Source organism: Callorhinus ursinus, unplaced genomic scaffold (assembly GCF_003265705.2).
Source record: "Callorhinus ursinus isolate GAN/ISIS: 27379988/994484 unplaced genomic scaffold, GSC_fseal_2.0 scaffold34, whole genome shotgun sequence".
Taxonomy (NCBI): Eukaryota; Metazoa; Chordata; class Mammalia; order Carnivora; family Otariidae; genus Callorhinus; species Callorhinus ursinus.
In genome coordinates, this window is record NW_027397096.1 from 13,244,082 (window position 1) to 13,269,405 (window position 25,324).

The 25,324-nt window shown below is 38.5% G+C and overlaps 2 protein-coding genes across 5 annotated transcripts in view; both read left to right on the forward strand.

Annotated features, from left to right (window-relative positions):
• Positions 1-9: 9 nt before the first annotated feature.
• TRIM37 (tripartite motif containing 37) overlaps positions 10-25,324 on the forward strand; it is a 187,858-nt gene continuing 162,543 nt past the window's right edge. For 2 of the 4 annotated variants that reach the window (XM_073879530.1, XM_073879528.1), the window contains exon 1: positions 10-82. In XM_073879530.1, the coding sequence (XP_073735631.1) occupies positions 50-82 (33 nt within the window). In that variant the 5' untranslated portion in view covers positions 10-49. The remainder of the gene's footprint in view (positions 83-25,324) is intronic. The other 2 variants (XM_073879527.1, XM_073879534.1) reach the window with 1 other exon arrangement.
• SKA2 (spindle and kinetochore associated complex subunit 2) overlaps positions 119-25,324 on the forward strand; it is a 37,430-nt gene continuing 12,224 nt past the window's right edge. Inside the window, exons 1-3 of the mRNA XM_073879552.1 lie at positions 119-253; positions 8,331-8,334; positions 19,643-19,729. Of these exons, the coding sequence (XP_073735653.1) occupies positions 130-253; positions 8,331-8,334; positions 19,643-19,729 (215 nt within the window). The 5' untranslated portion in view covers positions 119-129. The remainder of the gene's footprint in view (positions 254-8,330; positions 8,335-19,642; positions 19,730-25,324) is intronic.

Consider the following 25,324-nt stretch of genomic DNA (forward strand, 5'->3'; position numbering starts at 1 on the left):
GTTTGCGGCTTAAGCACCGCCGCGGTCTGAGGAATGTCAACTATTCAACATGGAGGCGGAGGTCGATAAGCTGGAACTGATGGTGAGTGTAAAGTGAAGGAGATCTACTGGGTAGTTTCTTTCTCTCGGATGGCCTCCAAGGTGGGATGCAATTTTGGGTCGCCGGAAACCCCGGGCGGCAGAAGCTGGACCATATTCGAGTTCCCTCCTCTTGTATCAAAGGGAGTCGCCGCCGCCTGGTCTCTTAACCGCCGCGGGGGAAGGGGTTACATCCGGGAAACTCGTGAGGGAAATGGCGGGAGATGCCGAGGGAGCCGGGCCTTTGGAATTCCTTGTTCCTTGCCCTGACCTTTCCGCCCCTCAGGGAGCTGTGGCTCCTGAAGACAGCGTTCTATGCATTTCCCCCCAAAAGACGTGACTGGAATGATCCCTAAACGCCCCTAGAATGGGAGAGGTTGTTCACACTCCAAGAAAGGGGGATGGAGGGTGGGGTGGGGAATAAACCGAGGGGGGCGGAGAGAAATCCCATTACGGCAGAGCGGTTCACGTTATCCAAGGCGGGCTGAGAAAGTCTGAGAGAAAGGTTTTGACTTGCGTGCAGAACTTCCTAGCGGCCAAGGAAGCCCCAAGGCCAATTTCTGTTTGGCTTGAAGGTGGCAAGTCCTTGGGTGGGGGAGAGGTGTGAGCGATGGGGACCTGAACCTCGAGCTCCTTTCTTGGCGCACGGGAGGAATTGGAATATGGAAGGCACCCTGCTCTTGCGTTGCCGAATTTCATTCATTTATGAAAGTAGGGGGCAGGGGCGAATCATCGGAAAGGACCCCCGCTGCTGCTTGGCCTGCTCGAGGGCGCCAAGCTGAAGCGCTGTTCTAATTTTCTTCTATGGATCGTCCCCTCACTTGTCTTTATTCCCTTCCTCCCATTCTTAGACTACCAGCTTGGTCGCCCGCGCTTTTTTCTTCTTAGTTCTCCTTGTCTGTCTTCAGTCCTTTGCCCCCTGCATTACCTTGTGTGAATTGAGCTGGCTTTCTTTAAAAATGAGGAGTTTGGAGGACGCGCCCATCACTGAACTCCTGTCGGTTTTTTGTTAAAGAGAAATAACAAAATTAAGTAAAAAAGCCCAAATCTTTCTTTTCTATCGCAGTCCGCCGTCCTCCCCCTACCATACTCTGGCTTTACAGCTTAGGTATCATTTGTGCCAGTGCTGCTCTGTCCAAGCTGAACCTTGGGTCACTTCAACATCAGCACTTGTGATCCTGGAAGAAACTGAGTACCACACTCATCCTCATTCCCACCTCTAGAAAATGTGAGAGCTTGATATATCTTATTATTTTCTTCTGATGTATTAATGAATTATAGTGCCTCTCATATACATTTGACTTGAAGGCTTTCAGTTGATTCTAACCATTTTGAGTTTTAATTTTCTTTGTGGGAGTGTGTGGGGAATGGCATGGGGCTGGGGTGGGATGGTAGTGAAGAAGGAAGAATTTTTTGTTGCTTTCCAAACTTGTAATCATGAACTTCTAGATCAAAGTTTTGTTATTTTTATCATTAATGGTCTTAAACAGAAGAATTCAAAACATGTCAAGTATCCTAGTTTGATTCTGTCAACAGGCATAAATGTTTAACACTGTCTTCCCCTTTTCCCCATTCTGAATTCCTCCCTCTGGATGGATATTTCTGCCTAATTTTAAGATGCTAAACTGCTTTTAACAGTTCTTCTCTCCACTCAAGTTGGCTGTTTACTTTTGAGGTACCAATTAAGCCTTTTTTGGACTTTGCATGTGAGTCAATATTCTCACAGGATTTTTTTTTTAAAGATTGAACACTTTTTTTAAAAAAAGATTTTATTTATTTGAGAGAGAGAATGAGAGAGAGAGCGCACATGAGAGGGGGGAGGGTCAGAGGGAGAAGCAGACCCCCCGCTGAGCAGGGAGCCCGATGTGGGACTCGATCCCGGGACTCCAGGACCATGACCTGAGCCGAAGGCAGTCGCCCAACTAACTGAGCCACCCAGGTGCCCAAGATTGAACACATTTTAATTTAAGAAGAAAATGATCAAGTATACATCTTGAGGAAAGGTTTTAGAAAATTGTGAGGTAGCCAGACTCTTAAACTTTTAGGTGTTTGAATGATGGGGTAGTTTTAAAAAATTCTTTGTGAGAGATGAAGAGAAGAAAGCAGGTCTTCTTAAATTACCTGCAGGTAATTACTTGCAGCCTCCTCCCTCCCCTTTAAGTTATTGGTTTGTTTCCACAATCATCAGGGTTTAAAAACTGTATTTGAACTATTATAGTTTTGTTATTACTGCTTTCTATTGATTGGATAGTGAAGGATGGTGTATCTCATCTTCAGATTTGGCATGTGCTTTAAGATGTTTTGTCTATGAACTGGTTTAATTTCTAAGATTGGAAAGAAATGATTTCCTATACAATCCTCTGAGTTTTGGTTCTACATTACTTGAATAAAGGATTTGTTGAGGAACTAATGTTGAAAATTTAATAAGTGAAAGAGAATGCATACTATTTAACTTTGTAAAGAAAATACTTATTCTCACTTTGCAGACAGACTGGTCCTCTTATTTAAATATTTCATAATTTTCTTGTTTGAATTAACTTCAAATTCAGAAAATTAAACATTTGTCTCTGAAGTACCTGTCTTTAAAACCTGATCCTTGGCTAGCAGAGTTGAAGTATTCTAATACCTGAGTTACGTGGCCTTAGGATTGGGTCAGGTCACTCAAGTTCCAGCTGTCCTGAATTTGAGTTTATTTTTTAGGTGGTTGAATCTAAATAGCTGACCTAGACTATTTAAAGAAAGTTTCGTGAAAATAATGGAAAGTATTTTTGCATCAATCAACATTATTAATAGGGGAATAAGCTCATTGTAGGGTAATCTTTGTTCTCTAACTTTTTCCCTTTCACTTACTGGTTGAGTGGTATTTGTCTGGTGTTCTTTTGGGGTACCACTAGTGATTGTGCACAAAAGTACAGTGTGATACTATGATACTATTTCTATTTCTGGGTTTACATCTGACTTTTAAATGGTTTCTTACTAGTTCAAAGGGTAAGATAATGATAATTGGCTTGAATCCAAGAAAACCTGCGTACTAAATCTCAGAACCTCCTCCTGTACCATTATTATTTCCTCCTTGATGTTTGTACATTTGAAGGAGATGGAGATGATTTCCTCCTATGTTCAGGATCTTTAGGGGTTAACTTAAATTTTAAAGTCCCTTTCCATAGTATTCCCTTAGGTAGGGTCTTGTTTAGGACACATTAATTCCCTGGGAATCTGTAAGCTTTTGAGATAACAAGCCATAAGACGGTTAAGAGCTTTTTAGAGTTTAGTGTAGTTTATTTTATTTTTTAAAAGATGTTATTTATTTATTTGACAGAGAGAGCACAAGCAGGGGGAGCAGCAGGCAGAGGGAGAGGGAGAAGCATGCTCCCCGCCGAGCAGGGAGCCTGATGTGGGATGTGGGATGTGGGGTGTGGGGCTCAATCCCAGGACCCTGGGATCAAGTTTAGTGTAGTTTAGATTCCAGAAAGATAGATTGGGTATTTAGAGATTGGGAAACTTATTTTACTTTCTTTACTTTACTTTTTCATTTGTTTACTCCAATATTCTTTTTTTTTTTTAAGATTTTATTTATTTATTTGACAGAGAGAGACACAGAGAGAAGGAACACAAGCAGCAGGGGTGGGAGAGGGAGAAGCAGGCTTCCCACGGAGCAAGGAGCCCGATGCGGGGCTCGATCCCAGGACCCTGGGATCATGACCTGAGCCGAAGGCAGACGCTCAACCGACTGAGCCACCCAGGCGCCCCAGAAAACTATTATTTTGACATTTAAGTTCAGTTCTTTTTAACATTGATATACATGTTCTTAGGTTTTGGATGTCTTCTGTCCAAAATGGCAACGCTTCTTTAAATTCTTTTCATACTGAAGCTTCAACTGATGCAAGATGCTTTTGTGTTCCTTTCCTACCAATTTCTGCTAACGAATGCTCTGACTTTATTGCACTACTGTACTTTACAGCTAGCAGTGCAATAGTATTGTCAAAGCATCTGAAAGCAGAATGCACACCAGAACTTTGATTCTTGCCTTACATCTTTCTTCAGTATCTGTAATTTACCACAATCTTTGTTGCTGAAAAGTGTATAATTTTATTACCCTAAGTATATGTTTTAGGAAGTCATAATTTGAAAAAAAACTCACTATCGTAATTAATGCACTATGAAACACATTGAGATAACATTTTTAATAGCTGAAGTTGTTATGACTTGTTTAAATGAGTAGTTGTATTTTTCTTTTTTCTGTAACAGATTTGGATAGGTTCTGGCATCTCTTGGGTTTTCTTTGAGTTTTAAGGTGAATTAGTAAGTGATGAAAACAATCTCTGCTGTATATTTCATGATAACTTGCCCCAAATCTTAATTGGTGTTAATTTTGTGTGCTATGTAGTTTATGCTTGAATTTCAAACTTAAGAGTACTTGTTTTAAAGTTCTTTTTTGTAATAATGAAATAGAATAAAGTATGAATCCATTACTTTTTTGGTAATCAGTTTTGAGATATAACTTGCATACAGTAAAACTTAACAATTTTAGTTGTACAGTTTGAAGAGTTTTGACAAATATGGACAGTCATGTAACCACTACCACAGACATGGTTTAGAACATTTCTATTACCTAATGTTCCCTTATGGCCCTTTGCAGTCAGCCTCCTCCTACCAAGCTCGCTGACAATCATTGGTCTCTAGTTTTGCCATTTCTAGAAGTTCACATAAATGGAATCATTTATAGCTTGCAGTTTTTTGTGCCTGACTTCTTGTACTTAGCACAATGCTTTTGAGAGTCATCTGCGTTGTACATATTAGTAGTTGGACCATTTTTATTGCTGAGTAGTATTTCATTGGTATAGACTATTACAAACTATCCATTTATCAGATTGTGAACTTTGGGTTGTTTCCAGGTTTTGCTTATTATGAATAAAGATGTTATAAACATTGTAGTGTAAGTCTTTGGACATAATGTTTTTGTTTCTCTTGAGTAGCATGATAAAAATATGTGCTTCATCTCATAAAAAAAACCACTGAAATATTTACCAAAGCTATGATTTAGGGTTCCAGTTTGTCCACATCCTTACCAACATTTGGTATCTTGATATTGTCAGTCTTCTTCTTCTTCTTTTTTTTTTTTAAGATTTACTTATTTATTTTAGAGAGTGAGCACCAGTGGGAGGGGCAGAGGGAGAGGGAGAGAGAGAATCCCAAGCAGACTCCACACGGAGCACAGAGCTCGATGTGGGGCTCAATTCCATGACCCATGAGATCATGACCTGAGCCAAAACCGAGTCATTCAACCATGTCAGTCTTCTTCATTTTAGTTATTCTAATAATTGTATAGTGGTATCTGCTTATAGTTTGAATTTGCATTTCTTTAATGGCTAATGATATTGAATATCTTTTCATGTGCTTATTTGCAGTTGGAATATCTTCCTTAGTGAATATCTGTTGAAATCTTTTGCCTATTTTCAAATTGAGATATTTGTCTTCTTTTTTAAAAGATTTTATTTATTTAATCAAGAAAGAAAGAGAGAGCGTGCCGGTGCATGAGCAGGGGGGAGGGGCAGTAGCAGACTCCCCAATGAACAGGGAGCCCGAGGTGGGGCTCCATCCCAGGACTCTGGGATCATGAACTGAGCCAAAGGCAGCCTCTTAACTGACAGAGCCACCCAGGCACCTCCAAGATGTTTGTCTTTTTAACTATTACAAGAGTCCTTTAATTTTTTCTGTTATTTGCCCTTTCACATAAAAAATTTTGATGAAGTTCAATTTATACATCTATTCTGCTATGAATTATGCTCTTTTTGTTCTATCTCAGAAATCTTTGCCTAACTCAAGGTCACAAATGTTTTCTTCTAGAAGATTTATGTTTTAGTTTTTATATTTATTTTATTTTTTAAAGATTTATTTGTTTTAGAGAGGGAGAGTGTGCATGAGTAGGGGGAGGGGCAAAAGGAGAGGGGAAGCAACACCCTGCTGAGTGTGGAGCCTGACATGGATCTTGATCCCAGAACCCCTAGATCCTGACCTGAGCTGAAACCAAGAGTTGGGCCCCTAACCGACTGAGCCACCCAGGCGCCCCAGATTTTGCGTTTAGATCTCTGTCCATTTAGAGTTAATTTTTGTATGTGGTATAAAGTGAGAGTGGAAGGTCTTTTATTTGTTTTGCGTATGGATATTCCTCTGTTCTGGTACCATTTGTTGAAAAGACTCATATCCCTGTTGAATTACCCTTAGCTCCTTTGTAACAAATCAGTTGAACATGGGGCGCCTGGGTGGCTCAGTTGGTTAAGCGACTGCCTTCGGCTCAGGTCATGGTCCTGGAGTCCCGGGATCGAGTCCCACATCGGGCTTCCTGCTCAGCGGGGAGTCTGCCTCTCCCTCTGACCTTCTTCCCTCTCGTGCTCTCTATCTCTCATTCTCTCTCTCAAATAAATAAATAAATAAAATCTTTAAAAAAAAAACAAAAAAACAAATCAGTTGAACATGTATGTATGGGCTGGTTTATTTATTTAAAGATTTTATTTATTTATTTGAGAGAGAGCATGCGTGTGAGCCGTGGTGAGGGGCAGAGGGAGAGGGAGAGAGAGAATCTCAAGCACACTCTGTGCTGACAACCCTGAGATCATGACCTCAGGGTTCATGACCTGGGCCGAAATCAAGAGTTGGTCACTGAACTGACTGAGTCACCCAGGCACCCCAGTCTATTTATTTTTGAACTCTGTTTTGTTTCAGTTATGTCGTATCATACTGTCATGGTTGCTGTAGCCTTATAATAAGTCTTTTGTTGTTGTTTTTTGTTTCAGAGGTAGATTTTAGTGATTCATCAGTTGAATATAACACTCAGTGTCCATTATATGAAGTGCCCTCCTTAATGCCCATCACCCAGTTACCCCATCCCCCCACCCATGACCCCTCCAGCATCTCTCAGGTTGTTACCTATAGTTAAGTCTCTCATGGTTTGTCTCTGTATAGTAAGTCTTGAAATTATCAAGTGTAAGGCCTCAAACTTTGCTCTTGTTTTCTAAAACTTTTAAATTATTTTGCATTTCCAAATAAGCTTTCTTTTCTTTCTTTCTTTTTTTTTGGTCAATTTCTACAAAAAAAAGGTTTCTGGGATTTTGGTTGGGATCATGTTGAATCGAGAGAACAATTTAGGGAGAATTGATAGTTTAACAATAATGAGTTTTCTGATGCTTGAATGTTATCTCTCTACTTATTAGGTCTTTAAAATTTCTTTCAACAGTGTTTTGTAGTTTTCAGTGTATAGGTCTTGTTTATAAATTTTTCATAACCAGCTTAGTGTGATTTCTACTACTGCTCTATATCTTAAAATTAGAGCAAGAACTGTTACAAGATGTATTCTATTTTTTTAAAAATATTTTATTTATTTATTTGACAGGGAGAGACACAGTGAAAGAGGGATCCACAAGCAGGGGGAGTGGGAGAGGGAGAAGCAGGCTTCCCGCTGAGCAGGGACCCTGATGCAGGGCTTGATCTTAGGACCCTGGGATCATGACCTGGGCCACGCAGGAACCCCATAACATGTATTCTAAATAAATTTCAGAGATTTTAGGAAAAAAGTAAGCTATTTGTTAAACAAATGTCCTTAAAAGCCAGGAGAATGGATACCGGAGGGAAGAAAGATATGTGAGATATTAGGCATGGACTCAAGGACATCATTTGGTAGGGAATGAAGAACATGACTGCTTATGAGAAAACCATTTTATTCCCAAATTTTATTTATAAAATCTGAGTTAGTTCTCTTGGCCTAAAGTGTGGTTGTTTTTCTCTTCTTTGGCTTTTAATTTCCTACCATTCTCTAGTGGGCATTCCAAGCACTGGGTAGGATTTTGTGTTTTTTAATCAGGTAAGACATTACATGGTGAGGGACTGAGGGAAGAAAACTGCTTAATTTGAGGACCTCATTTGTTTTCTCTAAAGAAGTGAATTGGGGGGTACCTGCCCGGCTCAATCAGTATAGCATGTGACTGTTGATCCCAGGGTCATGAGTACAAGGCCCACGTTGGGCGTGGAGCCTACTTTAAAAAAAAAGTGAATTGATAACAGTGTAATATATTTCCTTTTAGATATATCATCGAATTTTCTTTCTATCCCAGAGCTTGTAGAACCATTAAGTTTTCTGGGTAAAAGATTATATACAAGAAAATAAGAATAAAAAAATGTACCAGATGGTGAGGAGAGGGAAGGTTTCTTCTGCCTTGAATTGTATTTTGATGTGAACACATTTTCAGTTTCAACAGTAGGGTATGAAAGACCATATATATGAATTCATTTAAAACCAAGTGGGGAATTTTCTTCTTCCTTGGAGCAAAGTAAAAGTTTTGAAACAAATAAAAAATATCTTACCTTTGTTACCCAAATATAATACAAAGTTTCAATATTGAGAATATCTCTGATAAATAAAATTTATTCTCAATTAGACTTTAAAAGGTTATACTTCTGATTTGTTTCAGTACATAACATTTTAAAAGTTTGTATAAGTCAATCCTTGATTCTTTGATTCAGTGTTTTTCTCATTTTATAAATGAGGAAATAATCTCAGTTTTTGCTAAGATTTTCATGTAGTGACAGTGATTGTAAAATACATTTAACTTTTTAGAACAATTTATTTTTGTTAGGAAATATGAGTTGTATAACTTTTATAAATGCCTCCTTTCCCCACTCAATCTGCCTAATTGTAAATGACAGTACTTACTTCCTTTCAGTAAATGTTACTAGGGCGGGCTAGTACTAGAGGAAATAAATAAATAAATAAATAAATAAATAAATAAGGAGAGGAAAGTATCTGCCTTTTTTGTATCCAGTAATATGCTTAGCATTTGGGTTTCAAAAGCAATCACACTTTTTTTGAATGACAAAAAAGCAGACTATCTCTTGGTACTTACTGTACTTTCCATTTTTCCCCCTGCTCCATCTAGGAGTACAGATGTTAAGTTTATTTGATAATCTTTGATACCTTGTCATTGACACTAAGACAGAATGTACATTTCTCTTGTGATGGTTTTTAATCTTTTTTTTTTTTTTTCTCTTATGCCATGGATCTTTAGAGGAGCTTCAACTCATCAGAAAAATGTATAGAGATACATTAACTTGCTAACTAGTAAGTAGGGATTTGTACACCTTTGCCCCCATGGTTTCCTGGGCCCAGTATTAAGAATATCTGCTATTCACGGGCACCTGGGTTAAGTGTCCAACTCTTGGTTTCCTATCAGGTCATGATCTTAGGGTCATGAGATTGAGCCCTGCATTGGGCTCCATCCTTAGCCTGAAGTTGGCTTGGGTTTCTCTCTCCCTCTCCCTCTGACCCTCCCACTCGTGCTCTCTCTCTCTCTCTCTCTCTCTCAAATAAATAAATCTTAATAATATAATCTTAAAAAGAAGAAAAGAATATCTGCTATTCAGAGGTTGAAAGTACTTGAAATTAAGTAATAATAAGATCATTAACCCCAATGACCTTTTTAAAAAAATTTTTTTTTAAGATTTTTTTTTTTAATTTATTTATTCGACAGAGGGAGGGAACACAAGGGGAGTGGGAGAGGGAGAAGCAGGCTTCCCGCTGAGCAGGGAGCTTGATGTGGGGCTCAATCCCAGGACCCTAGGATCATGACCTGAGCCAAAGGCAGACACTTAATGACTGAGCCACCAGGCACCCCTTAAAAATTTTTTTAATATAGATTTTATTTTTAAGTAATCTCTGTACCCAACGTGGAGCTTGAACCTACAGCCCTGAGATCAAAAATCACATGCCCCACTGACTGAGCCAGCCAGGTGCCGCAAACCCAATGACCTTTAAGTGAAGAGTGACTTAGTACAGAATGCACTTACACTTAAAAAAGTTTTGCTTTAGGGCCGCCTGGGTGGCTCAGTTGGTTAAGTGACTGCCTTCAGCTCAGGTCATGATCCTGGAGTTCCAGGATCAAGTCCCGCATCGGGCTCCCTGCTCAGCAGGGAGTCTGCTTCTCCCTCTAACCCTCCCTCCTCTCATGTGCTCTCTCTCTCATTCTCTCTTTCAAATAAATAAATAAAAAATCTTTAAAAAAAAGTTTTGCTTAATTATACATGTAATTTAATTAGAAGACATGAAAAAAATCCCTACAATTCTATGAGTATTATGTCAATGTTGTATATTTTAGATTTTTTTGCAGGTGTATCTTTAACTATTTTTCCTTTTTTTTTTTTTAAGATTTATTTATTTATTTTAGAGAAAGAGAGAGCACGATGGGGAGGGGCAGAGGGAGAGGGAGAGAGAGTCTCAAGTAGACTCTGTGCTGTGTGCCGAGCCTGATGTGGGGCTCCATCCCAAGGTGCCGAGATCATGACTGGAGCCAAAACCAAGAGTGGGATGCTTGGGCGCCTGGGTGGCTCAGTTGGTTAAGCGACTGCCTTCGGCTCAGGTCATGATCCTGAAGTCCCGGGATCGAGTCCCATGTCAGGCTCCCTGCTCAGCAGGGAGTCTGCTTCTCCCTCTGACCCTCTTTCCTCTTGTGCTCTCTGTCTTTCATTCTCTCTCTCTCAAATAAAATCTTTAAGAAAAAAAAAAGTGGGATGCTTAACTGACTGGACCACCCAGGCGCCCCTATTTTTTCTAAACCAAATTTGTTCAGTATATTATGAAAATCTCTCCCTGTAGTCCATTATGTATCCATAGCACAATTAGTGTAAATAATCTAGGATCCTGAAAGCTTTAAAAAGTTAGACTACATTCAACTGATAAAACCAATCTTTTACAGGCAGGGGCTTGCTTATGTGTACTACTCTAATAATTGTTTCATAAATGCCTGCAGATTAGGAACTGATGAACTTGAAGCTTCTCACTTTCTTCTGCTTTGATGTTGCTTTTGCTGGCAATAACATGTGCAACCTGGTGCTTGTGCATATTATTGCTTATCTGTTCCAGACATGCATTGACATGTGTTCTATCTGGAAGAGGCTAGATAATAGTTCAGCCCTCCAGTAGAAATACACAAAAAACAGTTGTGATTGTGTATATGTTTGGGGTGGTCCTCAAGTTGTTGGGAACTTTCTTTTTTTTTTTTTTTAATATTTCTTAAGACAGGCTTTAGAGGGTGGTTGGGTTCCCAGATTGTTTTTCAAAGGAATGAATGTTCTTTCATCTATTCCTTTTTGTCATTGAGCATTAGGCTGTATATTAAAAACTAGGGGATAGGGCGCCTGGGTGGCTCAGTTGGTTAAGTGACTGCCTTCAGCTCAGGTCATGATCCCAGGGTCCTGGGATCGAGTCCCATGTCAGGCTCCCTGCTCTGCAGGGAGTCTGCTTCTCCCTCTGTCTCTGCCCCCATTTGTTCTCTCAATCTCTCTCTCTCGCTAGCTCTCAAATAAATAAATAAATAAAATCTTTAAAAAAGAAAACTAGGGGATATAAAAAGGAAGACAGGGCTCTTGCCAGCAAAACATTTGAAATCAAGTGGTGACACTATCAAGCAGACAAATGATTATAATATAATAAATGAAATGGTAAGCTAGAGCCATGAACAAAATAAAATGAGAGTAGATAAAGGTGTTTCTAAATCTGCATCGGAGAGAGGGGAATGTAAAGAAAGGGGTGTGTTCATTAAGTATTAGTTTTCTTTGGTTGAAAATATTGCTAACCTAGATCTGGAAGTATTAATATGCCCGGTTCTCCCTTAAAACAATGTTTCTATGGAAAATGTGTTTCTAAGCTACTGAGTCTAGAATGTACCTCTACCAACTTCTCTCATCATAGACAAGACTGCCATATTTCTTCATTTTATGTGGTTTGATGCTGTTGAGGCAAACTTGCTCACATGAGGATGTGTTTGCTTTTTTAGAGCACTGGTTCTTTTGAAAGGGAGCATTATTATTCCAGTAAGAATCTATAGGTTTGTAAAAAAGAAGTATTTTGGGGGTGCCTGGGTGGCTCAGTCGTTAAACATCTGCCTTCAGCTCAGGTCATGATCCCAGGATCCTGGGATCCAGCCCCGCCATCGGGCTCCCTGCTCCCTGGGAAGCCTGCTTCTCCCTCTCCCACTCCCCATGCTTGTGTTCCCTCTCTTGCTGCGTCTCTGTCAAATAAATAAATAAAATCTTTAAAAAAAAAAAAAGGAAGTGTTTTTAAGTTAGTCTGTAGTTCTTTTCTCCTTGCTGCCAAATAGTTGAGTGGTATAAAGCGTTAAGCTGATGATTATAATGAAAACTAGTATAACAGACCGAATATTATATGTTTATGCAATATGTAGCATACTCTAAAATTCAAAATTATTTCCTAAACTATTCCTTTTCCTGTTTATATAGTATCTTCTTTACAGTCCCAGTCTGTTTCCAAGGATGTCCAATTGGCAGAATGTAATTTGGCTGTCTGGGGGGCTTTAATGTTGATTTCAATGGACTTTTCCCAGCTAAATTGCATATTTTATTTATCATTCATAAGATGGGCATAAAAGTTTCCATTTATTTTTATTACTGATTTAGAAGAAAACTGGCTTCTGAAATATGAATGTCTTGGGTTTAAAAAATTCACTAGTTTTGGGGCACCTGGGTGGCGCTCAGTTGGTTAAGCTTCTGACTCTTGATGGCTCAGGTCATGACAGGGTCATGAGGTCAAGTGCCATGCTGGGCTCAGCACTGAGCATGGAGCCTGCTTAAGATTCTCTGTCTCCCTCTTTCCCTCCCCACTCTAAAAAATTCACTAGTTTTATTTTAAATATTCTAATGCTCCTAAAAATAAGATAGGTAGCTAAAGTTAATTAAAGAGCAACCTCACTGTTAACTAGGCTTTAAGAGGCAAATTTGTAACTGAGGAGGGCTGTGAATGAAATTTTTTAGCATCAGTTTGCTCCCTTAATCAGACGCTAATGAATTTTTGACACTAGTAATTGGTCAGCAAGTTTCCTACCATGTGACTAAAAAATTTTCTGTTTATGACCAGATACTAGAACCCTATCGATATTGTCTCTGCTGTGTAAATAGCTCTGAGTAGTGCAATATTGCTTATAGGGTTTTGGTGTTTGGGAAGAACAATGGGCAGGTTGCAGAAACTATATAGCTGAAACCGAAGCAACGGTCATCTTTGTTTAGGAAGAAAACAAATAGTAGAAGCTAATTCTTAATATAAACATTAAAATCTGAAACTCAAATGTCAAGTTTTAATATCTTAGAAGAAGGAAATTAATCTTTTCTAAATTTTTACATTTTGATAAATTAAACTTGGGTTTATTTGTAGTATTATGAAATAATAGAATATTAGTGTTAAAAGGGACCTTAGATTTCCGACTCTCTTATTTAGTAGAAGAGACCCAGAGAGATGGAAGACTTACCTAACGCCACAGAGCTTGTTAGTGATACCAGGGCTAGAACTTCTACCATGTAGCCCAATCCTTTTACTTTCTTTTTTCTGGACCATAATACCAGGTTGTGTTCAGAGGGAATTTTTTAGTGGACTAACCAGTGATACTAGATTTGAAACTTAAAAACAAAAAAACTTTAAATTTTACTTTAGCTAAAGCCTTTACATTCCCTGCCTCCATCTATGTGACTTTTATTGACTTTAATGTCCTGCATATCATGTATAGACTTTCATCTAACTGCATAAGAAACATAGTAATGAAAATAGAACTAGAGGCAAATCACTTAGACTGTTTTGTCATTTATAAAATGAAGGGTTCAAATCAGAAAATCTTGATTGTTTTTCTGTTTTTCAACATTGCATTGGTATCCTTTTGTCTTTTTTGTTCCCTGCTTATTCCCAAGCCCACTGACGTCACTAATAAGTAAATACTTCCCCTATGTATTATCATGAAATGTTCTGTTCAGTTCTTCACAGAGGATTACATTCTTCTCTCAAGCTGTTTTTCCCGTCTTTTTAAAAAATTTTTAATTGTGATAAAATATATATTACAAAATTTGCCATTTTAAATTTACAGTTTAGTGGTATTAAGTACATTCACATTCTTGTACAACCACAACCACCACCCATTTCCAGAACTGCTTCATCTTTCCAAACTCAAACTCTGGACCCATTAAATGATAACTCCCTATTCCCTCCTCCCCATTTTCGGAAGTCTGTTTAAAATTCAATTTATCTTCTGAAATATTTTTCCAATAGAAATATGGGCACATTATTTAAGGGGGTTGGGAATTTTAAAAAATCTTTTGAAAGCAGAAGTAAGTATACATATAAATGCAGCTAGGGGGAGGAGGAGCAAGGAAATCCTGAATTTAAGCATTTGGCAATTTCCCTGGTGTAAATATTCCTACTCTGGCCAATTGCAAGCTACCAGCATGATGTCATTGAAAGTGGAGTTGGGAAGACATGCACAGTAGCACATGATATAGTGTTTTCACTATATACATAGATAGATCTCAAGAGCGTATATAATAGTAAAATATAATAAAATCACTAGGAAGTTATAATTTTTTAGTATAAATTTGTTTTTAATAATTTGTTTACTGGTAAATTTATGTAGTTTAATTTTTAGTTATGCCTGTGTTTAACAGTGGGTTTACAAACATATTTAAAAATTTAGCTGACTCCATCATATCATTGATCAGAAGCACACTCTTTGGTATCTTATTAAAATATAATTTACTTAAAAGCAGGAACCACTTATTATTGATACTGTTTGATGATTTTAATACATTGTGGACCTCCAGGTATTACAGGAAGCCATAGCTAAAACAGCTCTCTTGAAAAGAAGACATTGTTAAATGGTCTTTGGGATTATGGTAGTTAAACTTTAATCAGAACTAAAATATCAAATTAAAAAACACATATGGGGGTTCCTGGGTGGCTCAGTCAGTTGGGTGTCTGCCTTCTGTTCAGGTCCTGGGATTGAGCCCCTCCTCTGGCTCCCTGGTCAGTGGGCTTCTGCGTCTCCCACTTTGTCCACCCCCCCCACCACTTGTGCTTGCTCTTTCTCTCTCTCTCTCAAATAAATAAATAAAATCTTTAAAAACACACACACACGGGTTTAAGAATTTCTGTTTCATAAACAAGGGCTTCTAGAATACAGATTCTGTTTGTTTGTTTTAATTCCAGTGTAGTTAACATACAGGCTAAATACTTGCAGGTGTAAAATATAGTGATTCAGCAGTTCCGTGTTTTACTCAGTGTTCATCAGGATAAAAGTGTACTCTTAATACCCTTCATCTATTTCACTTATTTCACCCATTCCCCCCACCTCCCTTCTTGTAACCATCTGTTTGCTCTCTATGATTATGTTTTTTTGGTTTCTCTCTCTCTTTTTTCCATTTGTTCATTTGTTTTGTTTCTTAAATTCCACATCTGAGTGAAATCATATGGTATTTGCCTTTGACTGGCTTATTTCACTTAGCATTATACTCTTTAGCTCTGTCCATGTTGTTGGAAATGGCAAATTTTCATTCTTTTTTATGGCCAAATATAATATATATGTATATATATCACATATTCTTTTTTTAAAGATTTTATTCATTTATTTGAAAGAGAGAGAAAGCACAAGCAGGGGGGAGGGGCAGTGGGAGAGAGAGAAGCAGACTCCCTGCTGAGCAGGGAGCCTGATACAGGGCTTGATCCCAGGACCCTGAGATCATGACCTGAGCTGAATGCAGATGCTTAACTGACTGAGCCACCCAGGTGCCCCATATATCACATAGTCTTTATCAGTTCATTTATCCAGGGACATTTGGGCTGCTTTCATAGTTTGACTATTGTAAATAATGCTGCAATAAACATAGGATGAATCTATCCCCTTGAATTAGTGTTTTTGTATTCTTTGTATAAATACTCAGTGGTGCAATTACTGGATTGTAGGGTAGTTCTATTTTTAACTTTTTGAAGAACCTCCATACCGTCTTCTACAGTGGCTGTACCAGTTTGCATTCCCACCAACAGTGCACGAGGGTTCCTTTTTCTCTCTATCTTCACCAACACTTATTGTTTCTTGAATTTTTTATTTTAGCCATTGTGACAGGTATGGAGTGATGTCTCATTGTGGTTTTAATTTGCATTTTCCTGATGATGAGTGATGTTGAGCATCTTTTCATGTGTCTAAATTTGCCATCTATATGTCTTCCTTGGAGAAATGTCTGTTTATGTCTTTTGCCCATTTTTTTAAAAAGATTTTATTTACTTATGAGAGAGAGTATGAGTAGGGGTTGGGGGGGAGGGGAGGGGGAAGGAGAAGCAGAGTCCTTGCTGAGCAGGGAACCTGACACGGGGCTTGATTCCAGGACCCTGGGATCATGACGTGAGCCAAAGGCAGACCCTTAACTGACTGAGTCACCCAGATGCCCCTCTTCTGCCCATTTTTGTAAATTTTTTTTTTTTAAGATTTATTTATTTTAGGGTGGGAGGGGCAGAGGGAGAGGGAGAGAGAATCTCAGCAGACTCCCTCCTGAGTATGGAGCCCAAGGTGGGGGGGGAGGGGGATCCCATGACCCTGAGATCATGACCTGAGCTGAAATCAAGAGTCAGATGCTCAACCGACTGAACCACCCAGGTGCCCCGAACACATGACTCTTGATCTCAGTGTTGAGTTTGAGCCCCACATAGGCTGCAGAGATTACTTAAAAAATAATATCTTTTTTAAAAAAATTATGCTTAGGGCACCTGGGTGGCTCAGATGGTTAAGCGTCTGCCTTTGGCTCAGGTCATGATCCCAGGGTTCTGGGATCAAGCCCCACATCGGGCTCCTTGCTCAGCAGGGAGCCTGCTTCTCCTTCTCCCTCTACTGTTCCCCCTGCTTGTGCTCTCTCGCTCTATCAAATAAATAAATAAAATCTTTTAAAAAATTATGCTTTAGACTGTTAAATAATGTTTTAAATTATATATAAAGCTATGGAATTGCAGTCTTTTTCAATAATTAAAACAAACAAATCAGGTCTTGAATGAATAGTCTTTAATAATTTGATTTGCCCTTTCCCTTGTCCCTTTCCCCATACTCTCCATCCAAATGTTAATATAGGTTTGTATGCCTTTTTTATGTAAAGAAAATGTTAATCCCTGAGCGTATTCCATTATGGGAAATTATACCAACAGGAATTTTCTTTCTTTTAATTTTTTAATTAAAGAAAATTTTTTTTAAAGTAAGTTCCACACCCAATGTGGGGCTTGAACTCAGGACCCTTGAGATCAAGAGTCACATGCTCTACTGACTGAGCCAGCCAGGTGCCCCAGGAATTTTCTTTATATACATACACAAACATATGTAGTAATTTTTTTTTTAATTTTTAACTTTTTAAAAAGATTGTATTTATTTGAGAGAGAGTGAGAGAGAGAGATCATGAGCAGGGGGGAAGGATAGAGGGAGAAGCAGACTTCCCACTGGGGAGGCCAATGCGGGACTCCATCCCAGGACCCTGGGATCATGACCTGAGCTGAAGGCAGACGCTTAACTGACTGAGCCACCCAGGCACCCCTTAATTTTTTTTTTAAAGATTTTATTTATTTACTTATTTGAGAGAGAGAGTAAGTGAGTGAGAGAGAGAGAGAGCACACGAGCTGGGGCAGAGGGAGAGGGAGAAGCAGACTCCCCTGCCGAGCAGGGAGCCCGACGTGGGGCTTGATCCCAAGACCCTGGATCATGACCTGAGTGGAAGTCAGACCTTAAACCGACTGAGCCATTCAGGCATCCCCATATGTAGTAATTATTAATCTGCTTAATGAAGTCTAATTATTAGATGATTTAATCATAGCATCTACTCTAACAATTAACAAGCAAATGAAAGGCCTTCATTTTTGAGAAACATTTTTTAAAAATTATTTTATTTATTTATTTTATTTTTAGAGGGGGGTGTATAGGGAAAGAATCCATGCCGAGTTCGGAGCCCCACTCAGGGCTGGATTCCACGACCCTGAGATCATGACCTGAGCTGAAACCAAGAGTTGAACACTCAACAGACTCAGCCTCCCAGGTGCCCTTTTCTGAAAAACATTTTGAGTACCATTTTTTTGTTTTGTTTTGTTTGTAAGTATTGTTTTTAATTAAGAACTTCTATATTTGTTTTTCTGGTTCACAACAACTCTGCTGTTAGAGATGCAAATCAGATACAGATTCTTAGAAAAAAATTTAAAAATAAAAACTCGGGGCACCTGGGTGGCACAGTTGATTAAGCAGCTTCCTTCAGCTCAGGGCATGATCCCAGGGTCCTGGGATGGAGCCCCACGTTGGGCTCCCTGCTCATTGGAGAGTCTGCTTCTCCCTCTCCCTCTGTCTGCTGCTCTGCCTACTTGTGCTCTCTCTCTGTCGAATAAATAAATAAAATCTTTAAAAAACAAAACAAAACTGACTTTCTTTTTTTCTTCTATTTCTGTTCCACAAGTTTTTGGTTATAAAGATGGAATTTTGGTAATCAGAAAGTATTCCATTCTAATTTAGGCCAGTAATGAGAGAAATTATTGGAGATAGAAGCTTTAGTGTATCTCTAATATTATGTTCAATTTGACAGCTTCTGACCCTAAAAGCATTTTAACTTCTGAGAGTCATTTTTTTTTAAATCTACCCTCCAAAGTAGAACTCTTGGTTTACCTTTTCTATAACAAAAGTATCTGTATGTCATTTCTCATTAGACCTGGTAACTATTTTTAACAGTTTTTGCTGGCTTTTGTTCTTTCCACTAAGGTTTCGAAGTTTCAAGAACTAATCGTTAGTTCATAGCCTAAGCCCATGGTAAGGTCTGAACCCTTTCCCCAAAGCAGTCTTCTTGGTTGTAGGCTAGGAATGGGAGACCATCCCTGAGGAAACCCTGTTTTGCTTTCCATAGTAAACTCAAAGAACCATGGTTGTTTCTCTGATAAATTCAAGGCAGCACACGTTTAAGATTATGTAAAAGATGCAGAATTTCCAAAAATCAAGAGTACTATATACCACTTTTAGAGATACACCACTTTCAACACTCTGATCTATATCCTTCCCTACTTTTCTGTATGTATGCACACGTGCATTTTACAGCCTGTGGCCGTTTTTCCCTTTTTTTATCCCTTTGGGGTTTACTGCAGGTCAAGGTCCCATGCTGGGACCCAGGTTCAGTAAACAGGTAATTTAGACTGCTACTCCTGTACTATATGTAGCTTTTCTCGTATAATTTATGTCACTTTAAGGTCTCTAATTTTGGTCTTTGTGGCAAATACTTGTAGTTCATTGGTTAATGGGGTTGCAGATAATGGTAAAATTGCAGGTATCCTTGAAAACAAATTTGTTCTGTGTTTTAGCTTGAACATTTCCTACCAAAGGTAGAAAAATGCTGCCTCACTGATGAGAGTTTCAACCCTGGGAATTTTGGAAACCATTGTTAATTCTTGTATTAATATGTGACAGTGGTTGCTGGTGTCTTAATTTTGGCTCTAAATCTAAGAGAGATGCATAGAGAAACAACTTTCAAAATGTTAACTAGTTTTTAAGTTTTTATAGAGCATGGGTATTATAGATGATGGAAGTTTTATATACTGTTTTTTATTTCTGTATTTCCAAAATTAGTGTATTTCACATTATTGAAATACTAAAAAATAAGAGGAAAAAAGAAAGAATAGTTAACAGTATCATGTTTATTAATATGTCTTTTGGTTCACAAAAAAATTATTTGTGCTGATCTTTAGTTCCAGAAAGCTGACTCTGATCTGGATTACATTCAATACAGGCTGGAATATGAAATCAAGACTAATCATCCTGATACAGCAGGCAAGGTAATCTGCAAAAGAAATCTTTTTTTTTTTTTTAAGATTTTATTTATTTGACAGAGACACAGCGAGAGAGGGAACACAAGCAGGGGGAGTGGGAGAGGGAGAAGCAGGCCTACCGTGGAGCAGGGAGCCTGATGCGGGGCTCGATCCCAGGACCCTGGGACCATGACCTGAGCTGAAGGCAGCCACTTAACTACTGAGCCACCCAGGCGCCCCAAGAAATCTATTTTTAAGAGATTATTTTATTAAAAGATTTTCTGATAGTATTTCTAATAGTAGTATAAGTTAAATTATTAAGTACTAAATTTATAGAATCTTAAAATATTTTTGTGTTTGGAAGCTTGGTCACAGCATACTAGAGAGATTATACCCAGAGTCCAGGAAATTTGTGGCTATTTTTTTTTTTAACGCTTAATGAAGAATTATTGAATCCAAACGTACAAACTACTATGGAAGCCTCTGAAATTCTGAGAGTATAGATATCTGTAGAGAAGTTGTTAAATAAGAAGGGGGAAACCATGGCAGTCATGATAACTCTCTGAGGAAGATGATGATATACTATAATATACTCTATGAACTGTGATTTTTGCATAAAATTATATACTTAGTTACTCTGACTTTAGATTGATTAGAAATGTAAACTCCATTTATATTCCATAAAATTATAATAACTACATGTACACATGGCCATGGAGATAAAAAACAATTTTTTTTAAAAGATTTCTTTATTTGAGAGAGAGAGAGAGAGCTGGGGGAGGGGCAGAGAGAGAGAGGGAGAGGAGAGAGAACCTTAAGCAGACTCTCTGCTGAGCATGGAGCCCCATACAGGGCTTAATCCCAGGACCTCAAGATCCTGACTTGTGCTGAAATTAAGAGTTGGACGTTTGACTGACTGAGCCACCCAGGCACCCCAACAATTTTTTTAAAGCAAACAATTTTTAAGCATTGTCTGTTGACAGTAATTGACTACTTATATCATTAATGTTTATCTTTGACAGCATCTAAGAAATATCATATAGTTTTGAGAAAATTTTTATGTACTTAAGAATTATTTTGGGTTGGGTGGAAGTACAAATTAAAATAATGTGTTTCCCCCCCCACACACACCCCTATACCACAGGGGTTTTTAATTGAATGTCTTTTAATTGAAGTGTAGTTGATACATAATGTTACATTAGTTTCAGGTGTACATTATGCTATGCTCACCATAATTGTAGCTACTACCACCTCTCACCATACAACACTATAACAATACCATAACAATACCATTGACTATATTCCCTATGCTGTACATTTCATCCCATGATTTTTTCATTCCATAACTAGAAGCCTGTACCATGTACTCCCCTCATCCATTTTGCTCATCCCCTAATCCCCTTCCCCTGGGCAACTACCAGTTTGTTCTCATTTTGTTTCTGCTTTGTTCGTTTGTTTTGCTTTTTAGATTCTACATATAAGCAAAATCATACAGTATTTATCTTTCTATGTCTGACTTATTTCATTTAGCCATGAATCCAGGTCCATCCATGTTGTTCCAAATGACAAGATCTCATTCTTTTTTATAGTTGGGTAATATTCCATTGTACATGTGTATCACATTTTCTTTATCCATCTGTCAGAGGAAAATTAGGTTGCTTCTATATCTTGGCTATTGTAAGTAATGTTATAAACATAGGTGTGCATACATCTTTTCAAAGAGTGTTTTTGTTTTCTTTTGTGTATGTGTATGTTTATTTTCTTTGGGTAAATACTCAGTAGTAGTGGAATTACTGGGTCATTTTCAATTTTGGGGGGTACCTCCATATTGTTTTCCTCAGTGGTTGCACCAATTTGCATTTCCACCAACAGTGCATGAAGATCCCTTTTTCTCTACTTCCACACCAACACTTGTTATTTCTTGTCTCCTTTTTTTTTTTTAAGATTTTATTTATTTGAGAGTGAGCGAGCACAAGTGGGGATGGGGCAAAGGGAGAGGGAGAAGCAGACTCTTCTGCTGAGCAGAGAGCCTGGCCTGAGGCTTGATCCCAGGACTTTGGGATCATGACCTGAGTTGTAGTCAGACGCTTAACCGACTGAGCCTCCCAGGAGCCTCTCTTGTCTCTTTGATGCTAGCCAATTTGGTAGGTGTAAGGTGTTGTCTTGTTGCAGTTTTGATTTGCATTTCTCTGATTAGTGATATAGAGCATATTTTCATGTGTCTGTTGGCTATTTGGATGTCTTCTTTGGAAAAATGTCTGTTCATGTCTTCTGCCCATTTCTTGATTGGATCATTTGTTCTTTGGGTATTGAGTTTAAGAAGTTCTTTATAGATTTTGGATACCAGCCCTTTATCTGATAGGTCATTTGCAAATATCTTCTCCCATTCTGTCCGTTGTCTTTTGGTTTTGTTGACTGTTTCTTTTGCTGTGCAAAAGCTTTTTATCTTGATGAAGTCCCAATAGTTCATTTTGCCCTTGCGTCCCTTGCCTTTGGCGATGTTTCTAGGAAGAAGCTGCTGTGGCTGAGGTCGAAGAGGTTGCTGCCTGTGTTCTCCTTTAGGATTTTGATGGACTCCTGTCTCACGTTTAGGTCTTTCAACCATTTTGAGTCTATTTGTGTGTGTGGTGTAAGGAAATGGTCCAGTTTCATTCTTCTGCATGTGGCTGTCCAATTTTCCCAACACCATTTGTTGAAGAGACTGTCTTTTTTCCACTGGACATTCTTTCCTGCTTTGTTGAAGATTAGTTGACCGTAGAGTTGAGGGTCCATTTCTGGGCTCTCTATTCTGTTCCATTGATCTATGTGTCTGTTTTTGTGCCAGTACCATACTGTCTTGATGATGACAGCTTTGTAATAGAACCTGAAGTCCGGAATTGTGATGCCGCCAGCTTTGCTTTTCTTTTTCAACATTCCTCTGGCTATTCCGGGTCTTTTCTGGTTCCATACAAATTTTAGGATTATTTGTTCCATTTCTTTGAAAAAAGTGAATGGTATTTTGATAGGGATTGCATTGAATGTGTAGATTGCTCTAGGTAGCATTGACATCTTCACAGTATTTGTTCTTCCAATCCATGAGCATGGAATGTTTTTACATTTCTTTGTGTCTTCCTCAGTTTCTTTCATGAGTATTTTATAAGTTTTCTGAGTACAGATTCTTTGCCTCTTTGGTTAGATTAATCCTAGGTATCTTATGGTTTTGGGTGCAATTGTAAATGGGATCGACTCCTTAATTTCTCTTTCTTCTGTCTTGTTGTTGGTGTATAGGAATGCCACTGATTTCTGTGCATTGATTTTTATATCCTTCCACTTTCCTGAATTCCTGTATGAGTCCTAGCAGTTTTGGGGTGGAGTCTTTTGGGTTTTCTACATAAAGTATCATATCATCTGCTAAGAGTGAGAGTTTGACTTCTTTGCCGATTTGGATACCTTTTATTTCTTTTTGTTGTCTGATTGCTGTGGCTAGGACTTCTAGTACTATGTTGAATAGCAGTGGTGATAGTGGACATTCCTGCTGTGTTCCTGACCCTAGTGGGAAAGCTCTCAGTTTTTCCCCATTGAGAATGATATTCGCTGTGGGTTTTTCATAGATGGCTTTTATGATATTGAGGTATGTACCCTCTATCCCTGTATTCTGAAGAGTTTTGATCAAGAAAGGATGCCGTAGTTTGTCAAATGCTTTTTCTGCATCTATTGAGAGGATCCTATGGTTCTTGTTCTTTCTTTAATTAATGTATTGGGTCACATTGATCGATTTGTGGATGTTGAACCAACCTTGCAGCCCACGGATAAATCCCACTTGGTTGTGGTGAATAATCCTTTTAATGTACTGTTGGATCCTATTGGCTAGTATATTGGTGAGAATTTTTGTGTCCATGTTCATCAAGGGTATTGGTCTGTAATTCTCCTTTTTGATGGGGTCTTTGTCTGGTTTTGGGATCAAGGTAATAATGGTGGCCTCATAAAACGAGTTTGGAAGTTTTCCTTCCACTTCTATTTTTTGGAACAGTTTGAGAAGAATAGGTATTAATTCCTCTTTAAATGTTTGATAGAATTCCCCTGGGAAGCCATCTGGCCCTGGGCTTTTGTTTGTTGGGAGATTTTTGATGACTGCTTCAATTTCCTTAGTGGTTATAGGTCTGTTCAGGTTTTCTATTTCTTCCTGGTTCAGTTTTGGTAGTTGATACATCTCTAGGAGTGCATCCATTTCTTCCAGATTATCTGATTTCCTGGTATATAGTTGTTCATAATATGTTTTTAAATTGTATTTCTTTGGTGTTGGTTGTGATCTCTCCTCTTTCATTCATGATTTTATTTATTTGGGTCATTTCTCTTTTCTTTTTGATAAGTCTGGCCAGGGGTTTATCAATCTTGTTAATTCTTTTAAAGAACCAGCTCCTAGTTTCATTGATCTGTTCTACGGTTCTTTTGGTTTCTATTTCATTGATTTCTGCTCTGATCTTTATTATTTCTCTTCTCCTGCTGGGTTTAGGCTTTATTTGCTGTTCTTTCTCCAGCTCCTTTAGGTGTAGGGTTAGGTTGTGTATTTGAGACTTTTCTTATTTCTTGAGAAAGGCTTATATTGCTATATACTTTCCTCTCAGGACTGCCTTTGCTGCATCCCAAAGATTTTGAACAGTTGTGTTTTCATTTTCATTTGTTTCCATGAATTTTTAAAAATTCTTCTTTAATTTCCTGGTTGACCCATTCATTCTTTAGTAGGATGCTCTTTAGCCTCCATGTATTTGGGTTCTTTCCGACTTCCCTCTTGTGATTGAGTTCTAGTTTCAAAGCATTGTGGTCTGAAAATATGCACAGAATGATCCCTCTTTTGGTACCGGTTGAGACCTGATTTGTGACCTATGATGTGATCTATTCTGGAGAATGTTCCATGGGCACTAGAGAAGAATGTGTATTCTGTTGCTTGGGGATGGAATGTTCTGAATATATCTGTGAAGTCCATTTGGTCCAGTGTGTCATTTAAAGCCTTTATTTCCGGGGCGCCTGGGTGGCTCAGTTGGTTAGGCGACTGCCTTCGGCTCAGGTCATGATCCTGGAGTCCCGGGATCGAGTCCCACATCGGGCTCCCTGCTCAGCGGGGAGTCTGCTTCTCCCTCTTACCCTCCCCGCTCTCATGCTCTCTCTCTCTCTCTCATTCTGTCTCTCAAAATAAATAAATAAAATCTTTAAAAAAAATAAAGTCTTTATTTCCTTGTTGATCTTTTGCTTAGATGATCTGTCCATTTCAGTGAGGGGGATGTTAAAGTCCCCCACTATTATTGTATTGTTGTCAATGTGTTTCTTTGCTTTTGTTATTAACTGCCTTATATAATTGGCTGCTCCCATGTTAGGGGCATAGATATTTACAATTGTTAGATCTTCTTGTTGGATAGACCCTTTAAGTAGGATATAGTGTCCTTCCTCATCTCTTATTACAGTGTTTGGTTTAAAATCTAATTTGTCTGATATAAGGATTGCCACCCCAGCTTTCTTTTGGTGTGATTAGCATGGTAAATGGTTTTCCACCCCCTCACTTTCAATGTGGGAGTGTCTTTGGGTCTAAAATGAGTCTCTTGCAGACAGCATATCGATGGGTCTTGTTTTTTTATCCAATCTGATAGC